The sequence below is a fragment of the Halyomorpha halys genome, unplaced genomic scaffold (genome assembly GCF_000696795.3).
Source record: "Halyomorpha halys isolate HHAL.00 unplaced genomic scaffold, Hhal_1.1 Scaffold1153.1, whole genome shotgun sequence".
NCBI lineage: Eukaryota > Metazoa > Arthropoda > Insecta > Hemiptera > Pentatomidae > Halyomorpha > Halyomorpha halys.
In genome coordinates this window covers 77,107-94,570 of record NW_027107155.1, presented here as the reverse complement: position 1 = coordinate 94,570, position 17,464 = coordinate 77,107, and the positions used below count along the sequence as shown (strand labels likewise).

General features: G+C 28.6%; 1 protein-coding gene across 1 annotated transcript in view; it reads left to right on the top strand.

The window, feature by feature from the left end:
- The window catches only part of LOC106688547 (cytokine receptor), a gene marked incomplete at its 5' end in the record, with an annotated part of 116,958 nt that overhangs the window by 24,658 nt on the left and 74,836 nt on the right, over positions 1-17,464 (top strand). Inside the window, 8 exon segments of the mRNA XM_014433054.3 lie at positions 1,679-1,951; positions 2,661-2,793; positions 11,125-11,297; positions 11,395-11,552; positions 12,302-12,479; positions 12,551-12,725; positions 13,009-13,154; positions 14,336-14,484. Of these exon segments, the coding sequence (XP_014288540.1) occupies positions 1,679-1,951; positions 2,661-2,793; positions 11,125-11,297; positions 11,395-11,552; positions 12,302-12,479; positions 12,551-12,725; positions 13,009-13,154; positions 14,336-14,484 (1,385 nt within the window).

Here is a 17,464-nt window from a genome sequence, read left to right as displayed (position 1 = left end):
AGGAGGCCCCTCACCTCCGGACTCAAAATAGATCCTTGAATGGATAGCTCATATGTAAAATTAAATATAACAGGTAACCTTAAAATACCAAAGGTAGTAAAAGGTAAGACACAACACGAATTATTTTTTCTTTTTCACAGTAATGCACTTACTAATTCATTTTTCATTTCTTTTTTTTTAGAGGGTTTGAAAAAAAAAAAAAAAATTAAATAAATAAAGCTAATATTTTACAGCAGTTTAAGCATGTTAGATCTTATTCCTTCTTCTCTTTTTTGACATTTTGCTTTCCCCAATACTTAACTATGCACACACACACATATATATTTATATTTTTAGGTATAGGTATATAAGTTAATACTCACACTGTATTTCAGATATAAGTTACTCACTATATTTCATTTTCTATCATATTGTTCAATTTGTAGATTCAATACTTGTTTTTTCAATTTTTTACACTACTTGCATATCTTATATTATACATATCTTCTTACCTACATGATATTATATTTCATCTTTCACTTTTTTCAATCTAATACCATCTAATTCCACGATTATCAATACATTTTTTTACTATTCAATTATCAGTTATCAATTTTTTATCATTTGTGATTCGATTCAATATTTTGTATAATTCCAAATTTGTTTGTATACTATTCCTTTTCAATTTTATGTTTCTCTAAATGTTGTTGTTATCTCTTTTGTTCTATAGCCCTGATGAAGACCTGAAACTCAGGTCGAAACGTCAGCATAAAATAAATAAATATGATTTTGTTTATTTATGTTGTTCTTTGCTGACCCAAAAAAAGCACCTCCTAACAAACTTCTACGGTCAACTATCTACACATCATTAGTATAAGTTTAATTTGCGAAATTGATTTAATACATTATTTTATATATCAATACCCATTCTTTTCACCAATGAGATGAGGTGATTGCCAAAGTATAGTAAAATCTTGATAGTACAGCATTTATAAATCCTACACTTATGAAGTCTATGATAGTACAGTGTGAACATTTTGACTTATCATGGTGAAGCAAGAGAAAAAGTGGAAGGGAAGGAGCATTACCTGCCACAACATGATTGTCAAGTACTGTTAGATAACCCCTATATTGGTTATTATATTTTTGAGGAGAAGATGGTGGGGAATGCAGCCAGTAATGATACAAAAAAGCAAGATAATAACCATAACTCAGAAAATAGTTTTGTTTATTTATGTTGTTCTTTGCTGACCGCACCCCCTGACAAACTTCTCCAATCATAAACTTATACTTTAGTGATTAAAACTCTTTCAAGTTGTGCAATGTATGAAACCTAAATTATTTTTTAGAGAATAATACCACTAATCCTGGCAGCTATGTCATTTAGAAATATGTTGTGAAACTGCTCCCATTTATTAACAAATTAGTCTTTACAAAAACTAGAACAACTATTTTAGCTGATTAATATAAACATATATAGCTCCATATCCTTATAAACTCTTATTATTTTGATTGTTAGTACTGGTGGTTTCAAACATTCTTTTGACAACGCCAAGAATACTTAATATACTACTGCTTTTCAAATTTACTTCAAGATTACCATACTGTTATGCTTAGTGATATTTAGTTTTGTGAAATAATGTTTTATATATGTAATTGTAAAACATCGATAGTTTACTCTCTTTTTTTTTTGTTATAGTGACAGTGCCTAGAGGTGATATAATAATAGAATATGGCAATCCACTTGAAATTTTATGTATGCTCAATGCTCCCACTGTTTATAATTCATCCCTTTTACGTTTTTATCATGATGATTTTGAGGTATCTAAGGAATTGCTCAACATAGTTAATGAGACAACACTTCGCCTTTTTGTTGAGAAGCCTCCTATTTCTAATAGTCTGTATTCTTGTAAATTAATGACAGCTCCTAATGAGCTTGAAGGTGTTTGTCTCAACTATGTTTTTGTTGGAAGTAAGTAATTTTTATATCTCTTCTATTCTTATATCTTTATTTAATGATTGATATGTCATATTGATAGTGCTGCTATCATTATCAGGGATGGTTTTTATGACCTTGTTGAAATCCACTGTTAATTCAAGCATGACCATCTTTGGTAGAATGCAAGTTTTCATCACAAAGGAACTTTTTGGCAACAGCTTCCTTCCAGATCCCTTCTCCCCAGTTTTTTCCCTTGTGATTAAGTGATAACCTTTCCTAAGTCTTCCCTAGGAGAGGAACTACATCATTGTGATTTCTTGGCATAGTTAATATTCAATTAATATCAAGTTCATTGAATTTGAAAGATTCTCTAAAAACGGGTCTAAAGAAAACAATTTTTAAGATTTCTAAAGAAAAAAAGGTTTTCTAAAAAAGTTATCTTCTCCTCATTTTCTAAAAACTTTCTTAGTGTGCTGAGATAACAAAAATTTTATTACTTTTGTATGATTTTCCTCTATCTTCTATAATTTCCTAAAACAGTTTAAACAAAAAAAAATCCATGTCAGACGGTAAATCTTACAAACCCCACAGTATTTACTTATTTATTATCTTCATTCCTTATTAATTTAAATTATTTATTATATACTCTATAGTCTTTTTTCGTATTTTACTGCTTTTAGATTTCTATACCTGTTCATATGTATTGATTTATCTTTATTGGTAATGTATATGTTTGTTATAGCCAAACCTCAGGAAGTTCAAAATTTCTCATGTATTTCTTACAACTGGGAAAGCTTAAATTGTTCTTGGGTTCCTGTAAAAAATCCAATTAAAACCAATTACACCATTACTTATGCTCTCAGAGCAAAGCACAGGTAAATTATTTATTGTTTTGCTATTTTTATTTGTTATATGTATAAATTTATGTTTTTTATTGGAGGCCAAAACCAAATATTATAGAAATCAAGTCCTAATAACTGGATTCAACCATTTCTGACTCATATTTGTTACAATGACAATTATCAGACTTTATTTGTATGATTCAAATAAGTTGAAAAAACTCAATACAAGTGTATAATTAGGAAGGCCTTGGTATTTTATAAATATCTAAAACCTAATGAAGGTTTTTCATAACTATTTTATATCTATTATTCAGTGGATATTTACAATTAATAATTTATTTATATATATTTGTGGATCTTGAGGATCAATCAATCAGACAGCTATATTGAATGCAACATTTCACAACTTTATTGTTTGCATGGTCATGCCCTACAACGGAAAAAAATAAAACAGATTTAAAAAAAAAAAAAAAAAAACATTTCACAACTTTATTGTTTGCATGGTCATGCCCTACAACGGAAAAAAATAAAACAGATTTAAAAAAAAAAAAAAAAAAAAGAAATTCTTCAACTGATTATTTTGAAAACTAAAATGTACCGAGTATAATTTAAGATTAATTGCTATAAGCATTACTTTAAATTGTCTGTTACAGTATTCTATTCACAATTCTACATTGATATCATACAACTAACTCTAGGTTTGTGCCAGAATTGAATAGGAGTGAAATGGAGAAAAGTACATGTGGGTTTGTTTTGGATTTTTCCTGAAAGTAGCACATTTATACTTATATAAACTAGGGATGGGATATCGAAAGAAAAATATTGATATTATATTGGAACTAAAATATCGATATCGAAAACTTAACAAATTAAAGTAATAATAATTATAAAATGATAAGATAGCATAGGAATAGGATAGGATAGGAAGACTTATTTTATGTCATACCTAATCAAAATATATAAGAAACTCTTAATAACGATGAAGCAAACCAACACCATGACAACCATATCATAAACTAAAATATAATTATTTAAATTGTATAGAAAGCTTAAAAATGGAATATCAATATTTTTTTTTTATAATTACATATTTATTTCCATATTTTCTATTGTTGTAATCGATATGGAATATGAACAATAATATTGCGATATTATTTTATCGAAATATCGATTTTTTGTTAAAAAAGACTAGAAAATTGTATAAAGATTTTAAAATAGGAATATTGATATTTACATATTTATTTCGATATTTTGTTTTGTTGTGCTATCAATATGGCATATAAGCAACAACATTCCGATATTATGTTATCAAAATATCGATATTTTGTTTAAAATGACTAAAATATTATATAGAGATAAAATAATATCGATATTTTGTTTAAAAAGACTAGAAAATTTTAAAATGTAATATCGATTTATTTTATTTTGATAATTACATATTTATATCGATATTTTACATAGTTGTAATATCGATATTGAATATAAGCTACAATATTCTGAAATTGGATAAAAATGGAGTATCATTATTTTATTATGATAATTACATATTTATTTTGATATTTTATAATATTGTAGTATCAATATGGACTATAAGCAACAATATTCCGATATTACTTTATCGAAATATTGATATATTATTTTGATAATTATTTATTTATTTTGATATTTTACATAGTTGCAATATCGATATCGAATGTTAGCAACATAATTCCGATATTATTTTATCGAAATATCTATATTTTGTTTGAAAAAACTAGAAAATTTAAAAATGGAATATCAATATTTTATTTTGATAAATACAAAATTATTTCAATATTTTCTATTGTTGTAATATCGATTTAGATTATTAGCAACAATATTCCGATATTACTTTATCGATATTTTGTTGAACATGATATATAGAGAATATGACATAAATATCATATAGAGATTTTAAAATAGGAATATTGATATTAGCAATGTTGAGTATCAAAACTAATAAGAAATTATCAAAATAAAATATCAAAAAACCTTTCTTTTTCTTTCAAAAAATATCAATATTTCTATCTAATAAAACATCAAAATATCATTTATAATCTTCGATACCGATATTAATAACAATTGAAAAACTATTTTTAAGCTTTTTATAAAATTTTCTTAATCTTTTTAAACCAAATATAGATATTTCGATGAAAAAATATTGAAATATTGTTGCTAATCATTGATATCGATATTAATAACAATGTAAAATTTCAAAAAGGACATTAATTTAAAATATCGAAAAACTATTTGTAAACTGTTTACAAAATTTTCTTAATATTTTTAATGAAATATTGATATTTCGATGAAAAAATATTGGAATATTGTTTCTTATCATCTATATCGATATTATTGACAATGTTGAATATCGAAAAGAATCAGAAATTATCGAAATACAAATAACTATTGATTAATTTAAAATATCGAAAAACTATTTTTATGCTTTCTATAAAATTTTCTTAATCTTTTTAAACCAAATATCAGTATCTCGATGAAAAAATATCGAAATATCGTTTCTCATCTTTAATATCAATATTATGAACAATGTTAAATATCTAGATGAATATGATATAAAAATAAAATATCAAAATACATTATTTTAGCTTTTCATAAAATGTTATAGTTTTCTTTCATAAAATATCGATATTTCTATAAAATAAAATATCGACATATCGTTTCTAATCTGCGATATCAATATTAATAACAATGTAAAATATCGAAAGGAACATGAATTTATCAATTTAAAATATCGAAAAACTATTTTTAAGCTTTTTAAAAAATTTCTTAATCTTTTAAAAAAAAAATCGATATTTCGATGAAAAAATTTTGAAATATTATTGCTAATCATTGATATCGATATTAATAACAACGTAATATAATTAATATGGACATTATTAACAATGTTAAATATCGAAATGAAAATTTATATATTGTAACAAAATATCAATATTTTGTTTTATAATTTTTTAGCCTTTTTAAACATAATATATATATTTTGATTGAATAATATCGGGATATTAAATTATGGAAACAAAATATTGATATTTCAATAAAATAATATTAGAATATTGTTGCTAATTATCGATATCGATTTTAATAACATTATCAAAGATCGAATGGATGTTAAATTATTGAAACAATATATCGATCCTTTGATAATATAATATCGGATTATTGTTGCTAATGTTAGAAATCAATAATTATAAAAATGTCAAATATCGAAATGAATATGAAATTATCAATATTAAATATTGAAATACTATTATTAACCTTGAATATTTTCTTTAACAAAGTATCGATATTTGGATTAAATAATATTGGAAAATCCTTGGCGTATTATATTTTGCCAGGAATATTTCCTCCTAAATATATGATTATAGTTATATTACAATGGAGTGGAGTGTATATTATCAATTTTATATATACTTTTAAGGTGCGACTTTTTTTTGTTTTTTTTTTAAGAAACCGATATTCCAATATTTTAGGTTACTGGATATCGATATCGGATATCGGAGACAAAATATCGGTATCGATATCCCATCCCTATTATAAACTCCTAGACAAAATTAGTGCCTCACTTTATTTTTTATATCATGTGATATCATTTTATTATATCATGATATTATTTTTTATAACATGAGATCAACAACAGCCTCTAATTTGTTTCCTTAGAAATTTATAATAAAGATCATTTTATGGTAACATGATCTGTAAAAGAAATTTAAGTATAAATTCGCAAAGATAGAATAAATTTTTAAAAAATGTTTGCCTTCACTGTCAGTACCTTGTAACACCACCTGCTTCTCTAACAGCTTTGAGTCATTGTGGTATTAGCTGGATGACACAGGTAATTTCCTCTTAAGGGCATTATCTTGGAGGTAAATAAAATTTTCTCCCAAATGGTGTAAATGGCATTTAGTATTGCTCCAGGATGTCCATCTCATACTTCTCTACTGTTAGTGAACCCCTGCTTTTTATGTGTATCTCTGCAGACTTCCAAACTTATGCCAGCCCACACCATTACAGAATCTCTTCCAAATGCTTTTCTCGAAGATGTTGTTAAAGCCACCTTAAATTGACTAGGTATTTTGAAAGGAAACTAAAGAAAAAAGAAAACCAAACTGGCTCGCATTTGAACATTTATTTGTGCGTAGATAACAATGAATCATAATCGTATAATCAAAATAAAACAATTAGAAATAAAATATAGAGTAGAAATTAAAATAAAAGTGGCTTTCAAGATGAAAAACAAATGAGTAAACTGAAATGAAAAGAATAAAAACATCTACAAAATTAACAACTATATAAAATTAAATACTGTCTGCTACTCCGATAAGTCAGAGGATATATTTTTTTATACCAGCAGGACTATTGTTGCAAAGTTGTAGACACAGCTTTTATAGACAACTCAAAAGTTGGTGGGCCAACATCTATACTGATTCAAAGTAAATATCCAATTGTCCAATCTTAGTTAAATACTAGAATGACAATCATTGGACACAGTGGTACTACCATTAATCACAAGCAAAATGAAATGCTTAAACACCGCATAATTTATGCAGACAGGATCTGGTAACAGAATCAGACAAACTACTCATGGCAACTCGACATCTGACTAAATCTGTACATTGTTGACCCCTTGCTAGATGACACCAACCAAATCACCCCCACTGACCATTATTCCTACAGTTAAGCATTGCAATACAAAGTATAACACATCTGTTTCTTCTAAAATTAAAATAAACTTCTAAAAAAATAAGTACAATAAAAATAAAATTTAATTAAATTGAATACTATGACTACAAAATATTTACAAATTAGTATAATATGGTGTGAACAATTGTGCATGCTGCCAAGTGCTCTCCAGGGTATCTTAGTACCCTCATCCAACCATTTGGAGAGTGTAAATCAATCCCTGATTCATCACTGAACAAAACCACAACAAAATTTGCTTACTGATGTGAAAACTCAACTCTGGCTACTCAATACTGTCTGGTGAAAAGTGGACCAGTGGCAAGGCATCTAAAGGTCGCATTCGCTTCATGTAGGTGTCTCATTATTGTAGGGTTAGATATCAACACGTTTCTGGCTGAATGACATTCATTTCAAATTTAAAGGCTTGTTTGGAACCTCTTGTTGGAGGCTTGGTCATAAGACCAAGAGTAATGTGGAAAGGTCATCTCTAGCTCAAGTAGCCCTTAGCCAATCTTGTGCGGGTCTCCTACAGTTGCTCCCTGGCTCTCTAAATTGATGGAATATGTAGCTAAGTGATGTTAGGTTTATTCTAAATTTTAAGTCCACTTGCCTTTGGGATAATCCTTCATCCAACAAGCTCATTTTTTCTTTTGACGTGAAAAGATGACTTAAAAGGATTATGAAGGCATAATCGTAACTTCAACAACAATAATAACAAATATCCAATAAAGAAGTAAACAAGCAATTATAAAATACAAAGTGATGCACTAATTTTGTCCATGAGTATTTATATATATATATATACATACATACTTTTTTTTGTGGTCTTGAGGGTCAGCCAATAATACAACTTTATTAAGGCAACGTTTCCCAACTTCATTGGTTGCATAGTCATGCCCTACAATGAAAAAAAAAGAAAAGTTTTTTAGAACAAATACTTTCTTCAACTAATTACTATAAAACTACAATTACATAGTGTAATTTATGATTAACTATTATGATTGGATCACAATGTAGAAAAAACTGTAATTGACAATTGTAAGTAATGTTTTTACTAAGCAATGTTTTCATTGTAATAGTTATTAATCATAAATTATACTATGTTCTTGTTGTTTTATAGTAATTAGTAGAAGAAAGTATTTGTTCTCAAAAACTGTGTATTTCATTGTGGAGCATGACTATGCAAACAATAAAGTTGCGAAATGTCGCCTAAATAAAGTTGTATTATTGACTGATCCTCAGAAAAAATATATACCTACAACAGTCCAGAAAAAATTATCGTATATATACTTAAGTATCGGTGAAAGCAAAATGTTAAAAAAGAGAAGAAGGAATAAGATCTGACACACTTGGACTGCTGTAACATACTGGCTTTATTGTGTTCAGTACAATTACATAGTGTAATTTATGATTAACTATTATGATTGGATCAGAATGTAGAAAAAACTGTAATTGACAATTGTAAGTAATGTTTTTACTAGGCAATGTTATCATTGTAATAGTTATTAGTTATAAATTATACTATGTTCTTGTTATTTTATAGTAATTAGTTGAAGAAAGTATTTGTTCTCAAAAACTGTGTATTTCATGGTGGAGCATGACTATGCAAACAAAGTTACGAAATGTCGCCTAAATAAAGTTGTATTATTGACCGATCCTCAGAAAAAATATATACCTACAACAGTCCAGAAAAAATTATCATATATATACTTAAGTATCGGTGAAAGCAAAATAAAAAGAGAAGAAGGGATAAGATCTGACACACTTGGACTGCTGTAATATACTGGCTTTATTGTGTTCAGTACATCTCTATGTATAAGTTCGATCAGCTGACTCAGGGTCAGTCAGGTATATATATATATATATATATATATATATATATATACCAGAAGTATTGTTAAAATTTATGTAATGGTCAATATTTTACCTTTTCATTTTATGGTTATCAATTGGTTCAGATCTGATAAATTTCTATTTTTTGACCATGATTTAAATAGAGAATCAATTAGCAATGTACTTTTAATATCAACTTTGTTATGGTATCAATTTGTTTTCTATCAAAATTTCCCGAATACCCTTTGGTATATGTATAAATATGACTGACAACATTGATCCTTAAAGAATGTAGATTTTATTTGTGATGAATAGTGTTATTAACCCTCATAACAAAAAAAAATTGTTCTTGTGTTGAAATTGTTTGTATCTCTTAAAAGTGATAACAAATTTCATTAAAACAAAGATAGAAACAAAAAATTGTTAGGGGAATATTTTCTGCAAAACCTATAGGAATGAAGTTGAAACTATTTTTTTTCTTATGCTAGATTAGATGGAAGAAAGTTCCATTTCCCTCCTGGTAGCCCAATAGAGTTGTAATTTTCTTCTTCATTCCTCAGTGTTGATATCATAAATATTTTATTTTGTAAGACTGTAGTAATACAAGTAGTGGTCTGAGTCCAAAGGTATATTATCAGTTCAAAGTGGGTACTTAGAAGTGGATTTGATTCCAATCCTATGTAGATAGGTTTGGAGGCAATTGTGTTCTGTGAGTTATTTGAAATTAACTATAAAAAATTTTTACAATGATTGAATTCTTTTGTAAGTTGGTCTACTTCCTCATTTCAAAAGATCTTCCTCTTCGGTGGTAGATCCTGGTGGTCAGATGACTGTATGTCCCCTGGTTGAAGTAACATTGAAATTGCCTATTATTTTTGTTAATAGAACAATTTTTCCTTGAATAAGTTTGAATTTTGTGATGTATTTTTGAGGTTTTTATAAAAAGACAAAAGGAGGAATTACCATACAATTCCTCCTATCGTCTTTCCAAACTGTCATGCTTACAGTTCCATTTTATTATTTTCCTCCATTTTGTGATTAATCTTAAATTTCACTGTAAGCTCCCCCTTTACCACTAGAATCATTCCACGTACGGCTTAAGAAGATCATCTCAAAGTATATCAAGAATAGTCTAGGGTTGGATGGTATTTAGTGTTTTCAGTGTTTATCCCATCTCTACATTAGTGACTATGTCTGTTGTCAAAATTTACAAGTTTAACTGATTTTAAATTTTCCACTGTTCGAAACTAGGGACTTTAAATATGATATGATAAATAAAAATAGTCCTATCAAGGGCTGTAAGAGATAGAGTTATCTCTAAGATAATCTATAAGGGGCCGCAATGGCGAAGTTATATCTCGTTTAGTTTAGCATATTTTTAGATGACTTTAAAATAAAGCCTATCTTGAGGGTGCCATGAAGGAGTGAGATCACATCCCCTTTCTTTCAAATACTGACATTTTCAATAATTAGGAAATTTCAAGGAAAAATCTATTTTGTTTTTTATTCACTGATTGCCAAGAAGAGGGTTAAGGATTTTTCATACAGTCAGTTAATATGTTGTGGTCAGAATCTAATTTATTATAAGGGTGATAAACAAGTAACTGAAGTGATTCATTGGCTTCAGTTAGCTATACAAATTCCCAACTTTCATATTTCTGTTTAAACAATGTCCCTGTTCAGGTTAGTGAACTACTCTTATGTGTTAGAGAGGTCCTTATCATTTTGTAAATCTAAAGAACAATATTTATATTAAATCTGTATTTATGAATGGTCATATACTTCATTGGTGATGGTAATTTTTTTAATATTTTATAGAAAAGTTTATCAGTGTCCTAATGAGTCAGATATCAAGCATCACTTTTGCTTATGGAATGCAAGTACAAATCCTCCTCACCGGTTACCTTATGAAGAATATTTTTTTAAACTTACTGGAGTAAACATATTTGGGAATCTTGTAAGAAAATATACCATTAATCACTATGGAGTAGGTATGTATTGTTTTGTTTGGCAATATTGAGATGACTGTTTTCTAAGGTCATTCTATCAGATCAATTTAATTTAATTTTGGATTTTTTGTCATTTTAGTTCTGCCACGAAAACCTGAAAATTTGAGTCTTGTTAATGCTACTTCAAGTAGTTTAACAATATCATGGGTGATTCCATTAGCACTAAGAACTTTTCCTCCAGGGATTAATAATAAAGTAATGTACCAGTCCAAGTGGGATCCACCCAACTACTGGAAGGTTTGAGATTTGTTTACTGTTATAAGGATAAGTCAATTATTATCTGCAACATAGTTATATTCGTTTGTTACCGTAACAATTCAAATGTTTTTGGCAGATGTCCAAGCGTGTTTTGTTTATGCAACTGTGAGTTGTTTTGGGACCCATCTTGCACAAGCTTTATGAAATCCAAGTCTGTTGTAGATGATTTCGTAGTCAGAACTGTCACTGATTTGCAGACAATGTGCCACTTCGTCAATAGTTACTTGTCCGTCCAAGAGCACCATTTCACGTGAACACTCAATGTTTTCTTCATTTGTGGCAGTAAATGGTTGTCCGGTTCCTTCATCGTGGGTAACACTTATGTGACCTTTTTTGAATTTTTCAATCCATACTCCATTGTGACTAAACACTGTTCCCATACTGTATCGAAAATCAATGAATTTCGGTCCCTGATTCGCCTTCCGACCATAAAAATCAGATCACTGAACTGATGAGTTGCTCTTTGGTGCAAATAGAAAGCAGAGCAGCCATATTTAACATCATGACAGCGATAATGAAAATAACCTAGCTGCTTAAAACTTACATAGACATAACAACAAATGAACAAAGTATGCATCATCAACTCAAAACGACAAAGCTACCAACATAAACAAAAGTATAACCAAATTGCGGATAAATATTGACTTACCCTCACATTTTTTTAAAAGAAGTTCTTAATTTTTTTTTTTTTTGTATTGTTTTGCAACTTTTTTAAAATTTAATTTCAGGAAGTAAATATATCTTCTGTTACAAATGGAAGTGAAAGGCGGGTTTTAAATATTACTGGATTGAAATATGCTCACACAGTATATGATATTAGGGTTTTACTAAAATCTGGAAAAGCTGAGGATGAAGAGAAATGGTGGTCTGAGCCAGCAACCATTACACTTCGCACAAAACCTACTGGTATTTTTAAATTAAACTTAAGCTTTTGTTGTTTTCATATTACGGTGTTTATTGTAATTTATTTCATATAGTTCCAGGAATGCCTCCTAAAACAGATGTTGGTAGTTTTGAGTCAAAGGTTCAGGAAACATTTCGTAATATTTATATTTATTGGCAACAAATTCCTCACTATGAAGAAAATGGAGAGCATTTTGAATACAAGATCTTACGAATAGAAGAATTAGTTGGTTCGGAATGGATAGAGAGGTAATTAATTTGAAAAGTTTTTTTAGATTTGTTTTTATTATCTTTTTTTTATAAAAGGTATTAAAATAATGGGTGTGTGTGTTTTTTGTTTGTATATTTTCTGAAATCCTCATTTTCAATTGCTTTGTTTATTATTTACTTGATTTCATTTTAACTCTAGATATTTAAATAAAATTTTATAGCTAAATATTAAAGTGTTTAGTTATGTTAAACTGAACCTCTCAGATTTGGTGATTTTGATAAACATGTGAATGATTTGTTGATTTTTATTATTATTTTCCAGAAATGGTACGCCAGCTGCTATTACAAAGACATATGCATTGTTTAAAATGATGTCATTTAATAGGTATAATTTTACTATCGTCTCATCAAATAAGGAAGGAATTTCTAGGGCAACTTCACATGTTATGGTGCCAAGCAAACACCAAAGTAAGATTTTACGAATTTAGTTTTATTGCATGTCGTTTTTTGTTTCTGTAGTATCTTAACATTTAAGAATATTAGTTGAAATGCAAGTGTACGAAAGCACCCTTATTAAGGAAATTAAACAAAAATCAGACTACACTTTTATTACACTGCAAAGTTTAAACATCTTTCAATGATTTTATTAGACTGCAGAGGTTAAACTTCTTTCAATAATAACTAATCACATATTTTGATCAACTTGCCTACAATCGACACCTATTTTATATTGAAATCACCACTAAAAAAACGCTACAAACTTATTTTACAACCCAATACATGAGGGCAAACTGTATCGTTAGCTTGTTCATACTGCTTATCACTTAAAGTAAAGGAGTATTATTGTGACTGGCTGGAGCTTCCTGAGCCTGCTCCATCATAACATCATCAGGCGGATGTGATGAGGTAGGTTCTTCAGAATCTGAATAAGTTGTCAGGCTTTTTGGTGCTACAGGCGTTCCATGGTCCACATGCCTATCTCCATATTGATTCAGTGTAGACACAAAAACAGTACCTTCAAGGCCCTAAACATTTCACAACTGATGCTGGGATCTATTTTTCACCATAATGGCAACAGTTCCTAATATAAATTGAACTTCTATCTTACTATGGTTTGATAAATATATGGTTACCATGATAGCCATTAGCTTGTTTTTCTAAGCCAGCTCCACCTTAAAAAACTAGTAAATGGTGCTGTTGTGTTGATGCACTAGTAGATTGTAGCAATCAATCCAAAATCTAAAACCATTAAATTCCTCTCGAATCCAATCCTTACGATCCAAAATCCTCAGTTTCTCAGAAATAAAACCACATCCATAAGGACCTCTGTTGCCAATTTGGCCAGAACCAGATATCAATCTTTCCCCCCTTTATCAATAAACTCCTCCCCCCACAATTACATCCCCTTCAATACTTAATTATCCTCCTAGGCATCTGAAAAGAATATGGCCTCAAGATCTACTCTAGAAACGTTTTTTTTTAATTCTACCAATAGGTAGATTCTCCACTAGGCTGTATCATGTCATTGTAATACAACTTGTATTACATTTACTTTACTTAATGTATATTTATTTCATACTGTTATAAATTTCAATAAATGAATAAAATAAAAATTACTTTCAATTTGTATATTTAACATTTGTTTTCAGGTCCTGCAGAGCCTGTATTCTTGAAAAAAATAGCTTATGAACATGGTGTTTATGAGTTGTCATGGAATGCTCCTCCCCATTCGTACAACATAACCAGTTACACTATATTTTGGTGTGATAACAAAAATGATAGACCTTACCAGTGTAATGTTAGTATGACTATTATGTTTTAATAAAATTAAAAATTATTTTAACATGTGATAAATATGAATACATATTACCAAATTTTCTCTTACAAGGGGAATCGATTGAGGAGGAAACACCAATTGCAATGAAACTTTTTTAGTGATACTAGTTCGAAAAATATTTGGCATGTTGGAGAGTTGTCTGACAATGCACTCTTGGAGCTTAGAAAAAAAAATGTATATAATTTTAGCAATTTTTTACATTATAATTTTTTGCCTTTGCTTCTGTATGGATTTAAACACTTTTAAAAAGCAATTAATTTGTGTCATTTATTCTATTTTTTAAGGTTATAAACCACTCATAAATTCCTTGTAAATTAGTCGATTCATGTTGAAGTTATGGGAATTTTGGACTAAAAAAAATCAAACACATAAACATTGCCCACTGTATTAAATGAGTTTAATTGAATACAAAGAATCAGACCATGATCTATACAAACGTTTTGGTGCCAAATGAAGTATAGTATCGCCACCTGACCTATGTTCCACAATCCTTATGTCATGTCTGTGTGTGCATGTGCGTGCGTGCATATAATTGGGCTAGAGAATAGGAAAAAATTGATATTTTTAGCAAGTAGCATTTTTCGTTTGTACCATGGTAAAATTCTGTACTGAAAAGAACAAAATTTAAGTTTTATTAATACTTTTGCATTCATTCAGAGCAAAGGCAGAAAATGATAATTTTTATCAACTAATAGAATTGTATTTTTCTCTTTTCTAACAAGAACAACATGGATATGTCTTAATATTTTTATTTTTGGACCAAGTATCACAAAAAAAGTTTCTTTGAAATTGGTGTTCCTTCCTTCATAATGGGAGTTTTTAAGTCCCTTTTTAGTTGATTTCTGAAGCATTTCCATTTTTTTACTTATAATTTATTGATTATTGAAGATAATACTTTTACTAAGTTTTTAAAAATATTTTATGCTGTAAATTACTTTTCTGATGTCTTATTCAAAATTTTGTTCCACAGGATATTGACAGAAGATTAAAAAAAAAAAAAAAAGCCTCGATCTCTCAAATACTAAATCTTAAGTAGTATTTGAGAGTAATTAATATTTGTTTTTAGAATGTTTCGTCAATATCCTAACATATTTTTTTTTCTCATAATTTTAGAATGACATACGGGGTCTATCAGGATTGATGGATCATAGGCCAGGAGGTTATTCTACACCTGCTTTTCAAGGAAACAGTTCATATGGACCATGGTTCAATTTCCTACAGAGAAGCAGGAAATTTAAGTTTTTTTTTGTTTTGTTTTTTTGCATCATTCTTTGTTGAGTAGGAAGAAATCGCTCATCAACTATTGTCTGTAAAATAGTCTGTTCCAATTACACCATCGTGAAGTAGATAAAATTCCCTTTTAGAAATATGGTTTGGTTTAACCTAATCTAATATAACAATCAGAAAGTTTCATTTATTCTTCATAAATCCCACTTTTAGAAAAACTTCTACATTTAATAAGCTTTAATTTCTTATAAATGAACTCAATTATTTATTTTTTTTAGAATTGGTCTAGACTTGGGTCCTGATTTGCCAAAAAAATATATGTAGCATTAGATTTTTTTTGTTTTTTTTGGAATACATAAATTTGTTTTTTAAAGAGGTGAGAAAGCAACAAAAAAGTTCATATGGACTATGTTCTTATTCCACAGAGAAAAGCAGGACATTTAAGTTCTGTTTAAGTGTGTTTTTAAGTAAGTTATGTTTTGTTTTGAATAGGAAGTAATAATTTAAAACTTCTTTCAGTTAGGTGTCTTTTAGAGCCCACATTGCAAGCTTTGCCAGTCCAAAGAAATTACATCAGCACACTTGAAAACTTGTCCATTACTACAAGACATAAGAAATAATTTCACTCAAGAAGAGACTATCTGGGTCAAAAAAATTTAAATTATATTGGACTGCACGAGCTTGGATGGCCGAAATGCCTCATATTTTGGCATAATAAAAAAAAAAAATAAAAAAGGAAAAGGACTCACTAATTTAATATATTGATTGTTTGAGGTGGTTTATTTTATTATTAACACAAACTTTCAAAATCCACTTTTTCTCTCAACTTTTTATTTTAAAAAACCTCCAACATGTAGGCCCTTAAGCCATTTTCAAGGATACAACCTCAACCATTGATGTCATAATTCATTAAATTGTTTTTTTTGCAGGCTGATAGCCCATATCTTATATAGTTTATATAAGACATGGACAATTAGCCTGCAAAAAAGATAATTTAATGAATTATGACATCAATGATTAAGGTTTTCTCCTTGAAAATGGTCTAAGGGCCGAAACATTAGAGGTTTTTTAAAATAAAAAGTTATGAGAAAAAGGGGATCTTTGAAGTCTGTGTTAATAATAAAAAAAGGACTTTCAAGTGGCTTGATAATATAAAGTTTTGTTTTTTGGAAAATTGTTAATTGAAGTCGGAACGGTTTTACCTTGCTTAGATAGTTTTTAGGTACCACTTCCTATTCAACAGAAAACGTTTAAAAAATAAAAAAAGATGAATAATAAGCTCAAAATTTGAATTTCCTGCTTTTCTGTGTGGAATCAGACTATGGCTCATTTGTTCTTTTTTGAAGCTTACTATTACTTTTTTAAAAATTGATTTTATGTTAGCTAAAAATCCTAATTTCACACTTTTTGACAAATATATCTAGTATGCCTTTCTAGTTTATAATATAGATTTCAAAGACAGCCCTCTGTAATCCTGGCACACAGTGATATACAACTCCATATATGTACATCAATTTCTTAAGATAGTATGGTAACTGTAGGAACCCACTTGTGTCCAGTGTATTGAATGAGTAATTTAGCTGGTAAATCATCGGAAATGTTAATATGTCAAATGTGGAGGCAAACATTGCCTAATTATTGGGTGATAGCCTTACTTATCTTACCTCTAAACCATTCATTTATTGTTATATTAGCTTTATTGTTATATTTTATA